Here is an 18,491-nt window from a genome sequence, read left to right on the forward strand (position 1 = left end):
TTCTTATTTATCTTAGGTAAATAGCTAGGTGTGGATTTTCTGGGCTGTGCCCCCAAACTCAATGCCACTAAGTAGCTTCTGACTCATAGTGGCCTTCTGAGGCAGAGGAGAACTGCTCCTTGGGGACTGCAAGGCTATAAATCTTTACTGGAGCAGACGGCCTCATCCCTCTCCTGTGGAGCAGTGGGCAGATCTGAACTGCTGACTTTGCAGTTAGCAGCCCATCGTGTAGCCCACCACACCACTGGGGCACCTCTGGGCCATAGGGTAGGTAGCTTTAACTGTATTAGAAATCACTAGACTTTGCCTTCTAAGTAGTGAAATCCTTCATCACCTTCACCTATTGGCTCAAACGTCACATCCAGCTTGCTCCTCCTCCAGGTTCACAGCCCTCCAGGTTGCCTCTTCCTGGGACGCCTTTCCACTAGTTTTAATGAGGCTGCCTCCTTGACAATTAGGCCTTCCAATCACCATTCTGTAGCTATTACAATCATCATCGATTTTACACTTCAAGGAGTGAGTAAAAGTTGGAGGCGGAACTAGGTGTTTAAAAAGTCTCCGAAGATCTTCACACGGGATACTAAGCGCAAGGGAAAACAGCAACTTTGCCGCGGGGAAACCGGATAACCAAGCCGTCAACTATGGCATCCCCAATGTTGAGATGAGGGTCATCTGTGCTTGTCTGCTGATGGGATGGTTGCGGGTTTGAACACACCCCGGCTTCGGCAGAAAAGCTCGATGATCTACTTTAAAAAAATCTGCCACTGGAAATCCTTCGGGACACAACCGTTCTCATCCGACACATGTGGAGTCATTAAGTGACTGATTGAACTCCACAGCTTTCTTTTCAATATTAGGGCAAACCAATGCCATTACCTCCCGATTCAGACACAAAAGGACAGAACGTCTTCAGCAGTAGTCTTGTCAAAAACGTATTAAGTGGGACCCAATCATGACAAATCCAAACTTGGAGGCAGTCTACAAAATAATTGGCCAGTACTCTTCAAAATACCACTCATTAAAGACACGGAAGAGCTGAGGACCTGCCTGCCTTTCCAGATGAAAGGGTGAAGAGACGTGACAACTAGGTGCAACACACTGGATCCCCCGGGGAATAGCTTGAAAGGGCATTATGGGGACAATTAGCTAAACTCAAATAAAAGAAGTGTGTCATTGTTAAAATTCCTAATTCCCTACTGAGTTTATGTAAGAGAGTATCATTTTTAAGAAGGAGACACAGAAATACAATGTATAAAGAGGCAAGGTTTGAAACTTACTTCAAAATGGTTTAGGGCAGTGGTTCTCCATCTTCCTAATGTCCCTAATGTCACAACCCTTTAATACAGTTCCTCATGTTGTGGTGACTCCCCCAACCATAACATTATTTTTGTTGCTACTTCATCACTGTAATCTTGCTACTGTTATGAATTGGGTGACCCCTGTGAAAGGGTCGTTCATCCCTAATGGGGTTGAGAACTGCTGGTTTAGGGGGAAGCGTATACATATATTCATGTTCTATCTACACACTGCATGCATGCATATATGTTCACACAAACACATCAAAATGATATAGCAAAATGTAACCATTTACTAAAAGGGTGAAAAAAAATCTATCAGTTCTTTACATTTGTAATTTATTTGTAAATCTGAAATTTATCCAAGAATAAGTTAGAGAGGCCTCCAATGACCACGCTATTAGAAGTCCCTGGCCACTGGGCATTTTTTAAGCAGATTTTTTCTGTCCATCACATTCATCAAAAACTATCCCGTGTGTTCATTTCATAACCCGTCAAACCCTGTTCTTGCCATCTGATAGATGGGTAACAAGTCACAGGTAACCGGTTGGTTAACTTGCCCAAGGTCAGTGTTTTCTGTCTCCTCCAATGTCAGAGCCTTAACTGGGGCGGTGTTGTCATCTGGACCACTGACCTTTCTCCTGTGACACAGAATGGTGCCTTAGAAGCAGTCAGTAAATATTTGCAGGTTCAGTCCAATTTTTATTGGGCAGCGGAGTCTAAAACTGCTCAAGAAGTAATATCTAAGCGAAGATCAGATTAAGCACCAACTCCCAGGACGCACCCAATTTAGCGTATCTACCAGGGATCTTCAAAAAGTTGGCAGGAGGAAAAAAATGGAATGAAAAGATAATGGAATATCCCCCCTGAGCGCTTTGAAGTACATCGTGCTACATTAATATTCATTGCAGATCAGTCCTTGTTGACTCGTAGCAACAATGGGGATAAACAGCGATTTCTTTAGTACGTTTCCCTTAGTCCTACCGACCCCGTATAAGGCCGATTTGAGGCAATTGGCTGCAAAGGAAGCTAAGGAGGGGGTAGACGGGTGCGGTTCGCGGGCTCGTAGGAAGCAGGAGCGCGATTCCGAGGCAGGGTGAGAGGCTCCCGGAGCCGAACCACAATCGAATCCGCCAATCCAATCCCCGAACCCGTATTTATAGGCCCCGGGCGTGCAATTGCGCGGCGCGCAGTCGGCGGAGAGGCTGCTGGGCGCGGCGGGACGCGGCGGTTTGGCGCCTCTTTTTTGCGGACCGGGCGTTCTCGCCCGTGATTGGGCGGCGGCGGCGGCGGCTCCGCTGACCCGGCCGGGTTCGGACGGCGCGCGGACGGCCTCCGGGGGGATGGGGCACCAGGAATGCCCGCTGGCCCGGGCGGCGGGCGGCGCGCCTTATGTAAAGCGGTTATGTAAAAGGCCCAGCTGGCGGGAGCACGTGGAGAGTCGCGGGAGCCGGGGCGCCTTGTTCTCCGCCGAGAGCCCCGCCGCCGCCGGCCGAGCAGCCCGAGCCGTCCGCTGCCAAGCCCTGGCCCCCGCCTCCCGCGCCGCTCGGCCCCAGAGGCGGCGCCGGCCCGGAGCGGACCCTCCGCAGGCGGGGACGCCGCGGGGACGCCGGGCTGCCCGGAAGCGGAGGGGCGCCCGCCAGGTAAGCGCGCGGTCCTCCCCCGCAGGAGAAAGGCGACCCCCGAAGCTCACGCGACTCGGGCCGTCTCGGGCGCCACGAGGGGGGAGCCGACCCCCCCCTCCCCAAAACTTTTAAGCTAGCTCCCCGGAGCCCTCCGGGACTTGGGGCTCTGCTGGGCTCGGCTCGGGTTTAATTCACTGGACTGTTTACACCCGGGAGCACACCGGGTGGGGTGCAGGAGGGGGACCCCAGTGGAGGCCCGGCGCGGGGAAAAGAAGTCAACAGCCCGAATTACTTTCTAAGCGGATTGACTTAAAATTTGCATGTAGACGGCTCGCGGTTTCTCCTATTGCCGTTCGCTCAATGGACTTAGAAAGCGGGGAAACCGAGCTTTCCCTTCCGGGTCCACCCCCGCTCGGCGAGCCCGTGGTTGCGTCTCGCCCGCTCGCCCCGCCCCCTTCCCCGTTCAATCGGCGGCGGAGGGTTGCGTCTTAAAGGGGCCGGACGTGGGGCGCTTTGCGGCCTGCGCTGCTCGCAGCCCAGCCTGGGCCGGGTCGTTTAACCGATTCTTTTCCTGCAGGTCGCCATTCAAGGTCCCGCTCCGCCGCGTCCTGGGGCTAGACGGAGGGATGAGGCAGGGGGGGCCCGGGCAGCGCCGTTGCTGCTCCCCCCGCCGCCCGCAGCCATGGAAACGGGCGAGGAGGACGGCACCCGCGGAGGTACACAAAGCTCCGAGCGGAAAAGGCGAAGCCCAGTGCCGCGGGCGCCCAGCGCGAAGCTGAGGCCGGCGGCGGCCCAGGCCATGGATCCGGCGGCGGCGGAGGCCCCGGGTGAGGCCTACCTGGTGCGGCGGCGGCCGGAGGGTGGCGGGGGATCGGCGCGACCGCGCTACAGCCTGTTGGCGGAGATCGGGCGCGGCAGCTACGGCGTGGTCTACGAGGCGGTGGCCGGCCGGAGCGGGGCCCGGGTGGCGGTCAAAAAGATCCGCTGCGACGCCCCCGAGAACGTGGAGCTGGCGCTGGCGGAATTCTGGGCCCTGACCAGCCTCAAGCGGCGCCACCAGAACGTCGTGCAGTTTGAAGAGTGCGTCCTGCAGCGCAACGGGCTAGCCCAGCGCATGAGCCACGGCAACAAGAACTCGCAGCTCTACCTGCGCCTGGTGGAGACCTCGCTGAAAGGTAGGAGCCCCGGGGACCATCGTGCCCACACAACGCCCAGGACTCGCAGGGCCCCAGGTGGCGTGGCCCAAAGTGCCTCCAGGACCCCTAGGCCCTAGCCCGGGCCCTGTCAGCCAGGCCTTGACACACCCTCGGCCTTCCATGTCAGACCCCAGGCATGGTGGCCCCTCCGCCCTTTGCAGGACCCAACTGCCAGGTCCCAAGCCCAGTGATAGCTGGTGTTTTCCTAGGAAGTGCTCACGAAGTGCTCCCCGTTAACTTATTAAGTGCACACTAAGTGGGAGCCATTGCTAAGCGCCGAACACTTAGGATCGGTAAGGGGGTTGGGTTCCTCCGAGTTGATGAGAGAACTTCAGGGGTCCCCTCACTCTAGAGACCACTCTTCCAAAACAAAACCCAGTGGACACCCCCCCCCCCCCCCCAACGCTTGCTTGCTTCTGAGTCTGCCTTTTCCTCTGAGATCTTCAGCTCCCCGCTTCCCCCATCCTGGGGCAATCAAGCAAATTGGGGTTTCTGGCTAAGCCCCTTGGGGCATGCAGGATGATAATAACCCCACTGGTGGGCTCTCCTAGCAAAACATCTCTCACTCTGTTTCCTTTCCATCTGAACATCCTGTCTGGGAAAGTGGTTTTGTTTTTAGGGGAAATGGGGCTCAGCAAAGCCAAGAGGCTTGCAGCCCGGGGTCAGCTCCTAGCCCATCCTTCCGGAATTCTAGCTGCACCATGGGATGGCTCAGGGACTCACTTTAGACAAGCAGCTAAGGATTTCTTCAGAGGCTTGAGAAGCCAGCGAGAAGTCCCAGCTGTGGTCTGAACACTACATCCTACAGAAGTGGTTTTAGGTAATAACTTTTAAAGTGAGCACTCTTGTCCCCTCCACAAATGGAGACTGAGGCACAGAGGTGAAAAGTAAGTCGGAAGGCTGATCTTGAATTGCCCAGTTTTGCTTCTCAATAACCGGACCGATCCATTCTCTGGGAACCCCTGGTCCATTTCAAGTCTGTTGCACCTGACTCCTGGTGGCAGGACCCGATTAGTATCACTTGGTGTTCTTTTTTAATTGGTTAAACTTGCCCTACACTGCCTCTTTTCCATTCTGAAAAGCCCGCCCTTCTCTATCCCAAGGTGAATGTATTTGTTTTGAAAAGATTTCCCCTGGAGGCTCTTCTCTCCACCTGTACTCTGGGACATAGTGGGTTTAATCTCTCCATTCTCAAACTGTCTTCTCCCACTCCAGGTAATGACTGGGCTGGGCTCTTATGGTAGGTACGTCCTTGGGGCAGGGGAATTTGCTTCACTTGGCCTTTAGTAACTTCAAGGTGAGTGGTTTGAAACCATCAGCCTTGGAAGAAAGCTGAGGCTTTCCACTCCCATGAAGAGTTAAGTCTTGGAAACCCACAAGGGAGCTCCACCCTCCCTACCAGGTCCCTGTTGTACATTCGGGTTGCCGGTGAAGATGTGAGGTGGAGGTCAGACATATCTACCAGCCCTCTTTCCCATAGTGCTCTACTCCTTTGCTGGGTTGGTGGGTTTGTTGCCACAACCACACATAGACCATAATTCGCTAGGGAGTTTATTAGGGCAGTAGCAGATTATAATTCAGGATCAATTCTTTCAGTCGAGCCCGCCCGAAGGGGCCCAGCTCTTGCCCCATGGGTCACCATAAGCTCTGACCACTTGCTCATGGGCCAGGAAGCCCATCGCCCTGTCGGTGCAAGCCTGCTGCTACTGCGGTTTCTCCGCCATCACTTCTCCCCTGCTTGGACAGTACATCGCTCTGACACTCTGTCTGCAAAGGTCCGCGGCACAGGGACCCTGGTTACAAAGGAGGTACTCTGATCCCAGCGGCTCTTGGGGGTAATAAGGGTCCCCTCTTTCTACCTCTGGGGTGGCTCATTTTAATCTAGTGAGGCACCAAGATGGGACAGTTCTCATTAGGGTTCCATGCTCCTTACCGTGCACCTTGTTTGCATTAGGTTGCTAATCCCCTCGGTGTGAGGGCCACAAGCCCGCATTTGGACAGTCACACCTAGTCATTGGTGGAAGTCAGGAGACCTTGAAGGGCTAGAAAGGCCATGTGGAAGTGATCCTCACTGCATTCCCCACCCCTGGCTCTTCTAGCCATCTTTTCTAGAGGGTGTCTCATTCCTTGCCCAGCCACTTTACCAGGCCCACACAGCCATTAACAATGCGCCCTTCAGCAGAGCAGAGTCCTCGGGCTGGGGTTACTCAGGTGCCAGCCATTCACGCCTCTTGCTGGCATCCATCTGATCTGGTCAGGTTCTTCACCCTTTCTGGTGTCTGATCAAACTTACCTGAGAGATTACGCTTTCTCTGAGCAGCAGGAATTGGCTGAGGGAAACTTTAAAGAGGCTCCGTGTTCAGCTGCTCCAGCCCAGTCCAGCAGTGCCTCCCTCTCAGCGCACACCTACAAAGTGTTTTAGAAGCACAGTTCAGCCCGGGAACACTCAAAACCGCATCCAAATACTTCTATCTGCGTCTGCCCCACTCCTTTCCTCGCTCAGTTTGTGGCACCACTCTCTATATTGCCTGCCCCTAGCAAATGCTGAGGATTTGCCTCTTTAACTGACCCTCAATCAAAGACGATGCCCTTCAGGGACTGGCCTCCCCGGATGCTATGTCCAAAGTGTGTGAGGCGATTCTCTCAGGCACATCCTGGCTGTAACTTTTTCCAACACAGATTGGTTTGTTCTGGCAGTCGATGGTGTATGAGAAGGCTTCCAAATGTTCCTGGGGAAGTTGCAGCATCTTTCAATTCCACATCCCTCCCCCCACCTTTTCCAGTCTCCTTCCCCCTTGTGGCAGCACCATGGTTCCAAAGCGTCCATTCTTACTGGCTTTCTTGTGCATCGCCCAGCGTGCACATGCATATGCAGCATTGGGAGCGCTGGGCTGGGCCGAGCCAAGCACATGCTAGTCCTCGAGGCCTCAGCTTGGCTCTTTGAGACTTTGCAAAGGTCTTTTGCAGCCTGGCGGGTCATTTGATTCCTTGACCGCAGTTCCGTGAGCATTGATTGTGGGTCCAAATCCAATGAATTCTTCGACAGGTTCGATGTTTTCTCCACGTGGGATGTTGTCTATTGGTCCAGTTGTGAATGACGATTTTTATTTTCCTTCTGCTGAGCTGCAGTCCGTACTGAAGGCTGTAGTCGATCTTCTTCAGCAAGCCTTCCAAGCCCTCTAAGCTTTCAGCAGCCCAGCTGGTGTGTCTGCGCAAGTTTGCTGCAACTGCCCACCACGGAAGCCCCTGCTAGTGTTTGAAGTACTGGTGGCATAGACCTTTCAGTAACACAGCTACTGCAGTAGGACAAACGGACAGGTGGGAGTGGCTGATAAGTACTAGACAGGCTGTCATTTTTGCTTACTAATACTGTTAAAGTGGAGAGGAAGGACCCTATTGGCCAAGTTAAGTGTTCCTGACTTCAGCTCCCAAGATTTAGGAGCCTGCCTCTGTCCTGGGGGAGCCTTGGGTCAGCTCATGCTGATACCAAAGTTCCTTGCGAGCACCCTTTGCCCCATCTCCTGCAACCTAGAGCGATTTTTAAATAGACCAACTAGTATTTCCTTTAAGGAGCCTCAGCGTATTGACAGGCCTTTCTACTGCAGCCTTTGGGGGAGGGGATGCTGTTTGCTTTTAGGAAACTTACATTTGAAAAGTTTGAGGCTGGGTGAAGACAAATGCTAATCTAGGTGGCAGGAGGAAATGGCCGGTTGGTTCATTAACAAGAGCTTTGTACCCAATGGAGAGGGAATCCGGAGAAGACTGGCAGGCCAGGACCAGGAATGAGCAGAGAAAGGAAAGAGGACGCTGTTTCACAACAGGGTCGTGTCGAGAGCATTTCCCTCTTTGCAGCGGCCCTAAAGAGTGAGTCTCGGGAACCAGCGGAACAGTTATGCCCTGATGGACAGGGTCTCTGAGGCAGAGTTGACTCGATGGCCGTGATTGGTTTTATCTCAGATCCCTCATTTTGTGAAAACACAAAAGGCATTTATGTAGTTCCAATATTTTGATTTATAGATAACCCAGTACCTAATGAAAAGAGAAACTTCCGGAAAGGCTGATCTTAGTCTTCCCTAGCATTGCTTGATCATCTTGTGTGTCTTGTGCCCTTCTTTCTCTCTGAACAGACTGAGCAAGTCCTACGCAGAAGCAAGATGCCTCGAGCAGAGTGATGAGGGGTGTTCTTAGATTTCTGATGTGACCTTCCGCTGCACATAGGCTGAAGACCAGGGAAAGTACAGGTCTCGCTCCAAACGAGTTAGACAGCTCCCATACCAGTCACCCAGGCTTTTAAAATCCAGCTTAGCAGTCTTGTAAATGGTTTGGGCGAGTTCTTTTTACCTTTTACAAACTTGAGCCACACAGTGGCAGGTTGAGGCATGGACAGCTTGCCATTAGCCAGTGTCCATGGCAGAAGGACACTGTTCTGACCTGCCAGAGGAGCCGGTAGACAAGCCTGAGCAGAGGGTCAAGGACGAGGGCAGGGGGAAAAACTGGAGCACTTAGCAAGGCTCCTAAAATAAATGGATGTTTGGAAGAGCTGGGAGCTTAGCTTATCACGGACTGGGCAAGATCCTGGTTCCGTTCTACCTATTCATGTTAACTGTCCTGAGATGCCAGCAGGTGGCTTGAGTTGGTGAGGACCCGGGCCGCATGGTACTTCAGATGGGAGGTGTCTGCCTGTGTGCCTATGTTAAGTGGCCGCTGTGTGCCAGGCACTCTGAAAGGTTTCCCGAGAGGTGTGCAGATGGTCTCAACTCAAAGCCACGCATAGTGGGCTTCCTAGAGAGCAGCAGAGGGCTCTCCAGGAGGCACGAAGAAGCAATGGAAGGCTTCATGGTGCAGCCAGAAGTGAAGCTAGGCTCCACTGAGTTGGCTCTGGTACACTGGGAGAGAGCAGGCGTGCCGAGGAGGAGGAGGAGGGAGGCCAGGATGGCAAACCCCTCCAGGCTTGAGTGCCCTCGGAAACCTCGGGGTCTGCGGCAGCACAGGGCCACCTTCCTGTCTGGGTATCTCGCAAGCAACTCGTAATTCTTTGCTGTAGGCTGGGGCCTCCCGTGTTTAGAGAGAGCCCCTGAGAAAGAGGCAGGGCACCGGATGGTGCTTCTTGGCTACCCTGATGCCAATAAGAAGTGGCACGGTGACACCATGGCTCTGTAAACGAATGACAGGTAGACCAGTGGACCTGGAGGCAGAAGCCCCAGGCTCACCCTGTTAATGAGAGCTGAAACCTGCGGATTGCTGTATGCCAATAAAGGCTTTCTTCCTGTTAACTAAGACAGCCTCCCAAGCACCTTGTGAAATTAGAACCGTGATTATCCTTAGCGTCGAGGTAGCTGGAGCTGCTGTGCTTCACAGCTGTGAAAGAGCTAGGCAGCTCCAGGATTCAAGCCCAAGCTTACCTTACTGGAGTCTCTTCTCTGAGCTGCTGGGGCTGGGGGCTTTCCTTGTGGGGTTGCAGAATGGGCACATCATGTTCACGTTTCACCCAGGATTGATAACACTCCAGGGGGCCAGGATGGCTGATGGGAGCGTGCTAAAGTGAGTTCAGACACTGATTCAAACCAAAACTCACTGCACTAGTGACACTATAGGGTAGGGTGGAACTAACGGCCCCTGGGGGTTTCCAGGACGAACTCTTCAGGAGGTAGAGAGCCTCCGCTCCCGCAGAGTGGCTGGTAGTTGGAACAGCTGACCTGTCGGGAACGTGGAACCAGTCTTCCACCAGGGCTCCTAGACTCTTACCTGGCTCCTGGTTCATTCTAAGTGTATAGGAATTGTTTAGTGTCTCTGCTGACACTTTCCCCGGGCCTCCAAGGTGGGATCCTGCACCTCCGTTCCAGTGTTTTGTGGCTACCGTGAGGACGCCGCTTTCCAGTGACTGCCTTCCCTACGTGCATGTTGAGGACTTTAGGTGCCAGCCCCAGGAGAGAGAAACAGCCCGTCCTTAATTGAGAGTGTTGGTTAATTGGGGTAGCACCGGGGAAGGCTTCGGGGAGTGGGGACTCGTGAGGGTGAGGCGAGGGAGCTTTCTAGCCCTAGTAGGACAGCATGCCTGTTCATTTCACGTGCCACCTTTGGTGACATTCTTAGAGCCTTCATTGTGACTCACACGCCAGGTGCCTTATTGTTCACAGTTGGCCTAAATCTACCTGTTCCACTCCCTCTGCTACTAGAACTTCCCTTGTTTGTTTTTTTAAAGAATCCTTTCAGTCCCTGAGTTCTTACCCTGATTCTTTACTCCGCCCAGTCTTTGAGCACCTACTGTGTGGGAGTCCAGCGTGACTTGGTTTCACCCTACAGTGAGCATCAGGTCTAATGGATAGAGTCAGGCTAGATCCTGGGAAGAGGTAGGGCTTAGGACTGGTGCGCACGCTGAGCTGGGTCTGTCATGGGCCTCCGGTTTGGGGCCGGCTACAGCACCTGCATTTTACCTGGATCCCCTGGCATTTCCAAATTGTGGCAGCTGCCCTTTCCTGGTATTTTCACATGCAGCCTCATCCCATCCTCTGCTGTAGTCTGAGTGCTGTTTTGGTGGGACACGGTCGTAGCAGAAAATCCAGCTCCCTGGAGGTCAAGTAGCTTGTGGAGTGCCACACTTAACAAAGGGTCAGAGTCTAGACTTACATCCTGATGATGCTCTCGCCAATTCCCACTTAAAAAAAATTTTTTTTTCAATTTCCACATTCTTGACACGCTGTGGTGACTCTATTGGCCACCTGCCAGGGGTGTCCAGGGCCATTAACGTTAGGAGCTCCCAGTAGTTGTCCAGGCGAATTCTTCCAGCAGCACAGGGATGTCCGTGTCTCCGTCTGTGAAGCAGATCCACCCTGGTTTACCCAAGGTCACCTTGGATGGGAGAATGGAGGTGAGGGCAACCCCAAGCCTGTCTGTCTTCACAGTCCTTGTCCTCTCTACTAGGTCTGCAGGTCCAGAACTGGCCTCTTGACCTCTGTAGGATACAGTGTCTTCTTACTGTGACAGGTTGAGTTTCTAGTGCAATGACCTTTGACTTGTCTCATGAAGTGGTAGGAGTATCTTCTTGTGGTATGAACACGAGACCCAGTCTCCTTAGTAACGTCATACAACCCAGGACCACGGTCAGCTTTCTGGGATGAGGTGCTTAGCTTGTGTCTTCATCCTATCTTGGGGTGGAGAGACATGCCCAAGTGGATCTTTGGTTTTTTTAGAGTAGGGACTGACCTTTAGCTGAGCCATTTCATTCAGAAAATGTCTCTAAAACAAGAATGGCTAGAAAGAAAATATTTTGAAAATGATGGTGGCAACCTATGTACAAAAGTGCATGACACAACGTGTGGCTTGTGATAAGAGCTGTAAGAGCCCCAACACAATGATTTTTTTTTAAGTAACTATTAAAAAAAGGCTATGATCCAAAACACGGAGTTGATGCAGACTCAGTGGCCCTCTGGAACATGGTAGGACTGCCCTGTGAGTGTCCGTGACTGATTCTTTACAGGGCTGTAGTCATAACCTTATTTGGCTTTCATTTTGGGGGATTCCCTTCTAATCTTTAACTGCTGTAATTTTTATGTTCGTTTTATTCTCACTTCACTTAAAATATGCTTATGACATGCTATGTAACTTGGTTGGTTTTCTGTTTAAGTACCTTGTTGCTGTTGTGTGCCCAGAGCGGTCGAGTCCATCAGAGTGACCCTATCTGGCCAAGTAGGATTTCCAACACTCTTTGAGTTTTTAGGAAGCAGACAGCCTCATCTTTGTCCCACGGAGAAAGCAGTTTGGTGGGTTTGCACCACACCTGGTGGTCGGCGTTCTTAATACTAAACCCACTGCCCTAGAGCCCTCTTCTTTCGTATGCGTCCAGCTCTCCACTGTTCCTGGACTGTGTAGAAACCAGCTGTGGGTGTTTTTGATGTTTGGTCTGCTCGTTGGGGAAGTGGAGGTGGTGGATTGTGTGTGTGTGTGTGTGTGTGTGTGTGTGTGTGTGTGTGTGCGCGTGCGCGCGCGCACGCTTCCCTTAGAATCACTAGCTAGAATAGGATTCCTGTGGCTATTGCACTGGGCACTGAAGACTGATCATACTTAACCGCCAAATTGTTTTCCAAGAGTTACCGTGTTCCTGCTGCTATCCCAGGCCTCTACTGAAAACACACACGCTATCTGCATGTTGTGCTGGGGACACATCAATGAGGCATGTGATGAACATTAAATCCCGTGGGGCCTACCCTAGAGGCTGCTCACCAGGGAGCTGGGTGGGAACCAGATTGTCCCGGTGTTGAATTCAGCTGGTGGTGCTGAGAGGCAGCAGTGGAGACCGGGCTCCTGGGGCCACGCAGAGTCTCTGGGTTGCAGTTGCCTCTGGTAAAAGGAAGATACTACTTCCCTCTTCTCATCGGTTGTCCTGCTGAGGCTGACTGGCATCAAGTCTCTGAAGAACGCAGGCCACCTTCTATGGGCTACTTCACTGTTTCTTAATAAGACTTGACACCCTTCCTTGATCCTGTGTGGCTCCCCACCCACAGCACCTTCTAAAAAATGTGTGGACTGTTGCATTTGAAGGTTCAGAACTTACTCCGTGGCCTCCTGACTATCTGACTTTGAGGGAAAGGTAGTAAAACTTACCTGAAGGTGGGCCCACCTCTCTTCTCAAACGACCTGTGTGAACCAAGATCCCATTGTCCATTAGACAGACTTGGAGGCCTCCCTGCCCTCAGCCGCTGATGCCATAGACCTTGGATAAGTTCCTCCTTCCCACCTCTGAACACAGTGCCTGGGGAGGTGTTCCCAGTGTTTTTCGTGGTTAAATAGACACCCAAACCAGGGGATCCAAGCCAGACTATCGGGACTGCCATGAAGACACATGCTCCAGGTTCTCCGGAAGTTGATTTGAGCAAACCAGGGCCCAACCATGGCCTGTGCCCAGAAACACGCCTGTCTCCAACAGGCCGCTGCATCCCTCAGTTTTCCATTCTGTCTTGCTCACGCTGCTGTCTGTGCTGACGTAAGTGCTTCTTCCTGCCCACTGTTCCCTGGGAGCAGCAGCCCCTCCCGAGCTGAGCTCACTTCTCCAGCCCGAGGACTCCTGCCTCCCTTCCCCCCCCCCCCCCCCACACACACACACGCGCACACACAGGGTGAATTTGTATCCTTTTCTCTCTTTCCCAGCTGGGAGTATACAGAATGTTTTGCAGACTTGTTTTCCTATTGCTTCAGTTGCCATAGTCACCCACTTTGTGTATAAAGCCACCGCTCTCCACCCTTTACCCTCACACCAAAAGTTGCAGTGTTGTCTTGGTGAGACTTTTGCAGAAGGAACTTGATGGCTTTTTAATCTTTTCCTTTCTGGTGCTGCCGCCAGGAAGCATTTCTTGCTTTCCTTTCCACGAGTCTTGACTCAACTGAGGCTGCTGGCTGCCGCCTCATTTTGTTTCCAGCCTTTCCGGCAGAGCACCCCAGCCCACTGTGAGCCATTGACCTAGAAAGAGGATTACGCCAGGAGAAGGACTGATTTTAAGAACCCATCTGCCCTAAACTGGTTCTACCTGTATTCGGTTGATTGTGAGTCACAGCAGCAAACAAATTATGTAATTGCAGGGAAGTGAGGTCTGTCCGATCATCGCGGTCAGAAACCCAAGGCTTTCCTCCCTGCGTGTCCATCCATCTTGGCACTGCTGCACCTCCCAAACCACTGGCTTTGAGAGGCTGTGCCCTGTGGCAGTGCAGGGTCATTTGAAGTGGCATCCTTTGTAAGGACATGGCAAATGGTCAGGGAGAGGCCATTTGGCAGCATCTGTAGCAGGAGGGTCAGGCCTGGGGGGTCAAGAGACTTGTCCTCTGGCTTTGGCTCAGGAATAAGCCACTTGCCCACCCAGGGCAAGTCCTGGTGCTCGCAGGTCCAGCCTCCTCATCAGTAGGATCAGGCACCTGCCTATCTATGCTTACCTTAGCAAATAGCTCCTGGGCTCAGTGTGCTGGCGATTGCTGGATGAAGGATTGGGAGTGCCAGTGACAGCTTTATTGAAGTCTTTGGTTTTGGAGAAAGTGGACCTGGCGTTAGACGCCTGTGTAAGTTGGTTCTACCTCGTAACTTCTTAGGGCTCCATTGTTCCCATGGGACCTCCTATTTACCCCTCCCTGGTCCATTTCCAGACAGTGCTGTGGTTGCAGTGCTGGGGTGCTACTGCAAGGTTGACCAGTGGCCAACCCCAGCCACGTCCTTGGGAGAAAGTGGCAGTCTGCTTCCATAGAAACCCACGGGGCAGTTCAGCCAACGTTGTCGCTATGAGTCAGACCGACTCGATGGCAGTGGGTTTGGTTGATCCATTTCCATTCCATCGTCCACCCCAGAACCCCCTCCTTGCTGATCCCGTTTCTAGTCGTCAAAGGGTGCCTCTTTGGGCTCCTGCAGTGCTAGCGGCTCCTGCTCTCCCTGCACTGCTAGTAGGGTTTCCCGTGATGGCAGATGTGCAGCCAGTCGATCGCATGTTGGTTTGAGGACCGCTGTTGTAGATACCTGCTATCTCCTTGAAGCAAAGCTTCGAGAGACACAAATATGGATGGATGGGCGTGCGCCACAAAAAGAAGTAGGCAAATGCTGTTCTGGGTACATTAACAAGCAGCGTTATACAGGTCAGGAAAGGCAGGGAAGATCTTTTGCCTGGCTTGGGGTAACAGTGAGCAACACGAGTCACATGACATCTGAACAGTGCTTGGCGGCCACGGCCTCCCTGGGTGAGATGCCCGCGCTCACTCGGGCCTGCAGCTCAGGAAGTGTTGGTGTTGTGAAGCTGCCTGTCAGCAGACAGTAAGGAAACCACCAGGCTTCACAGCGAATGGATTTGAGTCTCAGCTCTTAAGTCTCTCTGGGCCTTAGCTCCTTCGTTTTGTGAGATTGAAGCCGTCTCACTCACACCGCCAGAGTGATGGGAAGGTTGAGCACAGCCCATCCAGGTCAATTGTGCTCATTTAGTTGACACGAGCCCATTTTCAGGCGAAGAAGCGGAGCAATACCGCAGTGAAACCAGATGCCCACCCAAGCCTCTCATTCGTGTCACCAGTCCCTACTGTTTGTCCTTAGCGTCCCGTGGCGGGGGGTGGGGCGGGGGACAGGCCACGATGTGTAGATTGGGTCCGTCCAAGTGGTGCTGGGGGCCACCCTGCCACTCTCACTTGACTCGCTGCACTCCATTAGCCTCCAGGCGGCGTGCGCCGGCCCAGCTCACGCACTTTCCTGTCTTCTGATTTAGGGGAGAGGATCCTGGGCTATGCCAAGGAGTCCTGCTATCTCTGGTTCGTCATGGAGTTCTGTGAAGGTGGCGACCTGAACCAGTATGTCCTGTCTCGGAGGCCAGACCCCGCCACCAACAAGAGCTTCATGCTCCAGCTCACGAGCGCCATCGCCTTCTTGCACAAAAACCACATCGTGCACAGGGACCTCAAGCCAGACAACATCCTCATCACCGAGCGCTCCGGCTCCCCTGTCCTCAAGGTGGCTGACTTTGGGCTGAGCAAGGTCTGTGCGGGGCTGGCCCCACGAGGCAAAGAGGGCAATCAAGACAACAAAAATGTGAATGTGAATAAGTACTGGCTGTCCTCGGCATGTGGCTCGGACTTCTACATGGCCCCGGAAGTCTGGGAAGGACACTACACGGCCAAGGCTGACATCTTTGCCCTGGGCATTATCATCTGGGCAATGATTGAGCGGATCACTTTCATTGACTCGGAGACCAAGAAGGAGCTCCTGGGGACCTACATCAAACAAGGGACCGAGATCGTCCCGGTTGGTGAGGCGCTGCTAGAAAACCCAAAGATGGAGCTGCACATCCCCCAGAAACGCAGGACTTCCATGTCGGAGGGGATCAAGCAGCTCCTGAAAGACATGTTAGCTGCTAACCCACAGGACCGGCCTGATGCCTTTGAACTTGAAACCAGAATGGACCGGGTCACATGTGCTGCTTAAAATTCAGGGCAAAGCATCTTGGGTGTTTTTAAACTAGGTGAGTACTTGCTTTTTATTCCGTGAATGCCCTCATGGGGCTCTGCCTCCTGGGCCCTGATCTGGGCCTCGTGGAGTTGGGGTGGGAGTGGGTGGGTGGGTAGGGGTATGTAGAAGGGGCACAGGCACAGTTGAAGAGAACTCGGTGCTTGCTAGCAGAGATCCCGCATGCCCCCTGCCTGGGAGTCTCAGCGAGGGAGCTCTGTGGGTCACTGGAGACAATTTGACCGCCTCTGAGAGGAGGTACCTTTGAGCTGTGTCTCCTTGAAGATTGTGAGCAGCACTTGCTTTGCTGCTCAAGTACCAATGCCACTGTGGAAATGTGCAGAAGAGGTAGCAGCAGTGGTCCCCGAAAGCCTGTCCCTGCTCACACCCCCTTCTCCCTGCTTCAGGTGGTGCTTAGAGATAAGTGCAGCTTTGTTGCTTCCTCTTTTCACTCCACACTAATCCAAGCACTGCTCCTGCTTCCCCCCCCCCCCCCCGCACCCCTCCCATCATTTCTTTGAAAGCGTGGCTTACGATGATTGTGTGACATACCATACACGTATTCATATAGCCATGCTTCTATTTTATGATAACATTTTGATAGCAGATTTTAGTCAATGTAGTCGTGCATTTCAGATGGCTAAGTGTAGAGACGAGTGTGCATTTGATAGTTCTTTTTCTTTGTGGGGGGGCGGGGAGGCTATTTATTTCATTTGTGTTCGGCTCTAGGATGAGCAAAAGCAGGAACTTTCCCCATCCAGCAGTTTAGCTGCAAAGACCAATGTTGATCTATACTTATAGTTTTTTGATAATGATGAAGTACTAAGGGGAATTAATTTTTCAGAGGCTGAATACTGTGCGCTGGCCTATCAGTCAGATTTAAATTGCTTCCCTGCTCTTATTTTATGGACAAGGGGGAAAAGAACATTGACCACTGTAGTAAAAAAAAAAAAATCAAACTCATTGCCATTGACTCGACTCCTCCTAGTGCCCCAATAGGGCAGGCTAGGACTCCCCGTGAGTTTCTAGGACTGTATGTTTATGGGGGTAGACAGCCCTGTCATTCAAGAAGCAGCTGGTGGTTTCAAACTGCAGCCCTTGCGGCATGAAGCCCAAAGTGACCACTATGCCACCAGAGCTCCCGACCACCGAATATGCTGCTTATTTTCACCCATACCATTTTGCTTCATCTTTACAACTGGGTCAGAACACTCATTCCTTGCAGTTGTGGTTGGGGAGCCCTGGCAGCATAGTGGACACTTTGGGCTTCATGCCGTAAGGTCTGCAGTTTGAAACCACCAGGTCAGATATAACGTATTCACGTTTCCCCTTCCACACACCCCCATCGTAAAAAGCCCAAACCCACTGTCTCGGAGTCTGATTCCCAAGATGGTAAGGCGAGCACAGTAGCAGGTGGGTTTGAACCTGTGATTGTGCAGTTGACAGACCAGTGCCTACTCCACCGGGGCTCCTTTGAGCATGGAGCAAACTGGCAGTAAGCTGAAGTCTGGAGATGAGGAAGGCACCTTCTCTCAGGGCTCTCGGCCAGGTGCCCTCAGTTCTGGTTGGAGTCCATTCAGAGTGAAGCTGGGCTGTATCTTCTTGTATGCTCGGGGCAGTTAGTTATAGCCTGAGTCACCAAACATTTGCTGAGGGCCTGTTTTGGTGCCAGGCCAACTTGTCCTTACCACCCAGTGAATTGATTGTATCCTACCCTCTGAGGGCAGGGCAGTACTGTGTTGAAAACCAAAACCCATGGGCTCGGATGCTTTCTGTGTTGTCTTATACCTCCCCTTCCCATTTCCATCCCGTCCTTCCAACTTGGGAAAGACCTGGAATCGGTGCCATGAAGTGGGAAGAGGGACCCGAATGTGAGCCAGGATTTAGAGGCTGTCACGACTAAAGGGGGTCAGGGCCCTCATTGGGACTGTTGCCCGGGGATCTGTGCCATTTTACAGGGTAACAGTATGGGCAAACGGAGTGGTTTCTTTAGGAGAAAAATGGGGTGACCATGAAAAGAGAAAAGATTAGGAACTTGGTCACTGGCAAGTGACCCCAGCTGTTTGGTTCCTTCGTTTGTGGCTCTGGCAGCAACATCACTGTGGTCCCCCTGGTCAGTTGATGCCTCGTTAACCACCATACCTTATCTAGCCGTGGCTCGTGGAGGCACTTGTGTAGCCTGTGCCCAGGGCTGTAGGACAGGGAGCTGAGCCCTGCGGGGTCAAAGGCTTCAAACAGCTGGGGCATGACTTGTATCTGCCTTGAATTGAGGGGACCAGTCTCCCCACTGCCATCAAGCATCTTAGATGGAGAAACTGATTCCATTTATTCAGCATATGTTTTGGGAGACTGTTGCCAAGCTAAAGGCTGCCAGAATGCTGGGAAGTAGGTGAGTGAGGACAGGGTGGGGCAAGTC

The 18,491-nt window shown here is 52.7% G+C and overlaps 1 protein-coding gene across 3 annotated transcripts in view; it reads left to right on the top strand.

Annotated features, from left to right (window-relative positions):
* Positions 1 to 2,593: 2,593 nt before the first annotated feature.
* The window catches only part of STK35 (serine/threonine kinase 35), a 32,268-nt gene continuing 16,370 nt past the window's right edge, over positions 2,594 to 18,491 (top strand). The window contains exons 1-3 of one of the 3 annotated variants that reach the window (XM_075563887.1): positions 2,594 to 2,938; positions 3,498 to 4,095; positions 15,342 to 16,091. In XM_075563887.1, coding sequence (XP_075420002.1) covers positions 2,639 to 2,938; positions 3,498 to 4,095; positions 15,342 to 16,054 — 1,611 coding nt within the window. In that variant the 5' untranslated portion in view covers positions 2,594 to 2,638 and the 3' untranslated portion in view covers positions 16,055 to 16,091. Of the gene's footprint in view, positions 2,939 to 3,424; positions 4,096 to 15,341; positions 16,092 to 18,491 lie in introns of those variants that run through there. The other 2 variants (XM_075563885.1, XM_075563886.1) reach the window with 2 other exon arrangements.

Source organism: Tenrec ecaudatus, chromosome 12 (assembly GCF_050624435.1).
Source record: "Tenrec ecaudatus isolate mTenEca1 chromosome 12, mTenEca1.hap1, whole genome shotgun sequence".
NCBI classification, from domain to species: domain Eukaryota; kingdom Metazoa; phylum Chordata; class Mammalia; order Afrosoricida; family Tenrecidae; genus Tenrec; species Tenrec ecaudatus.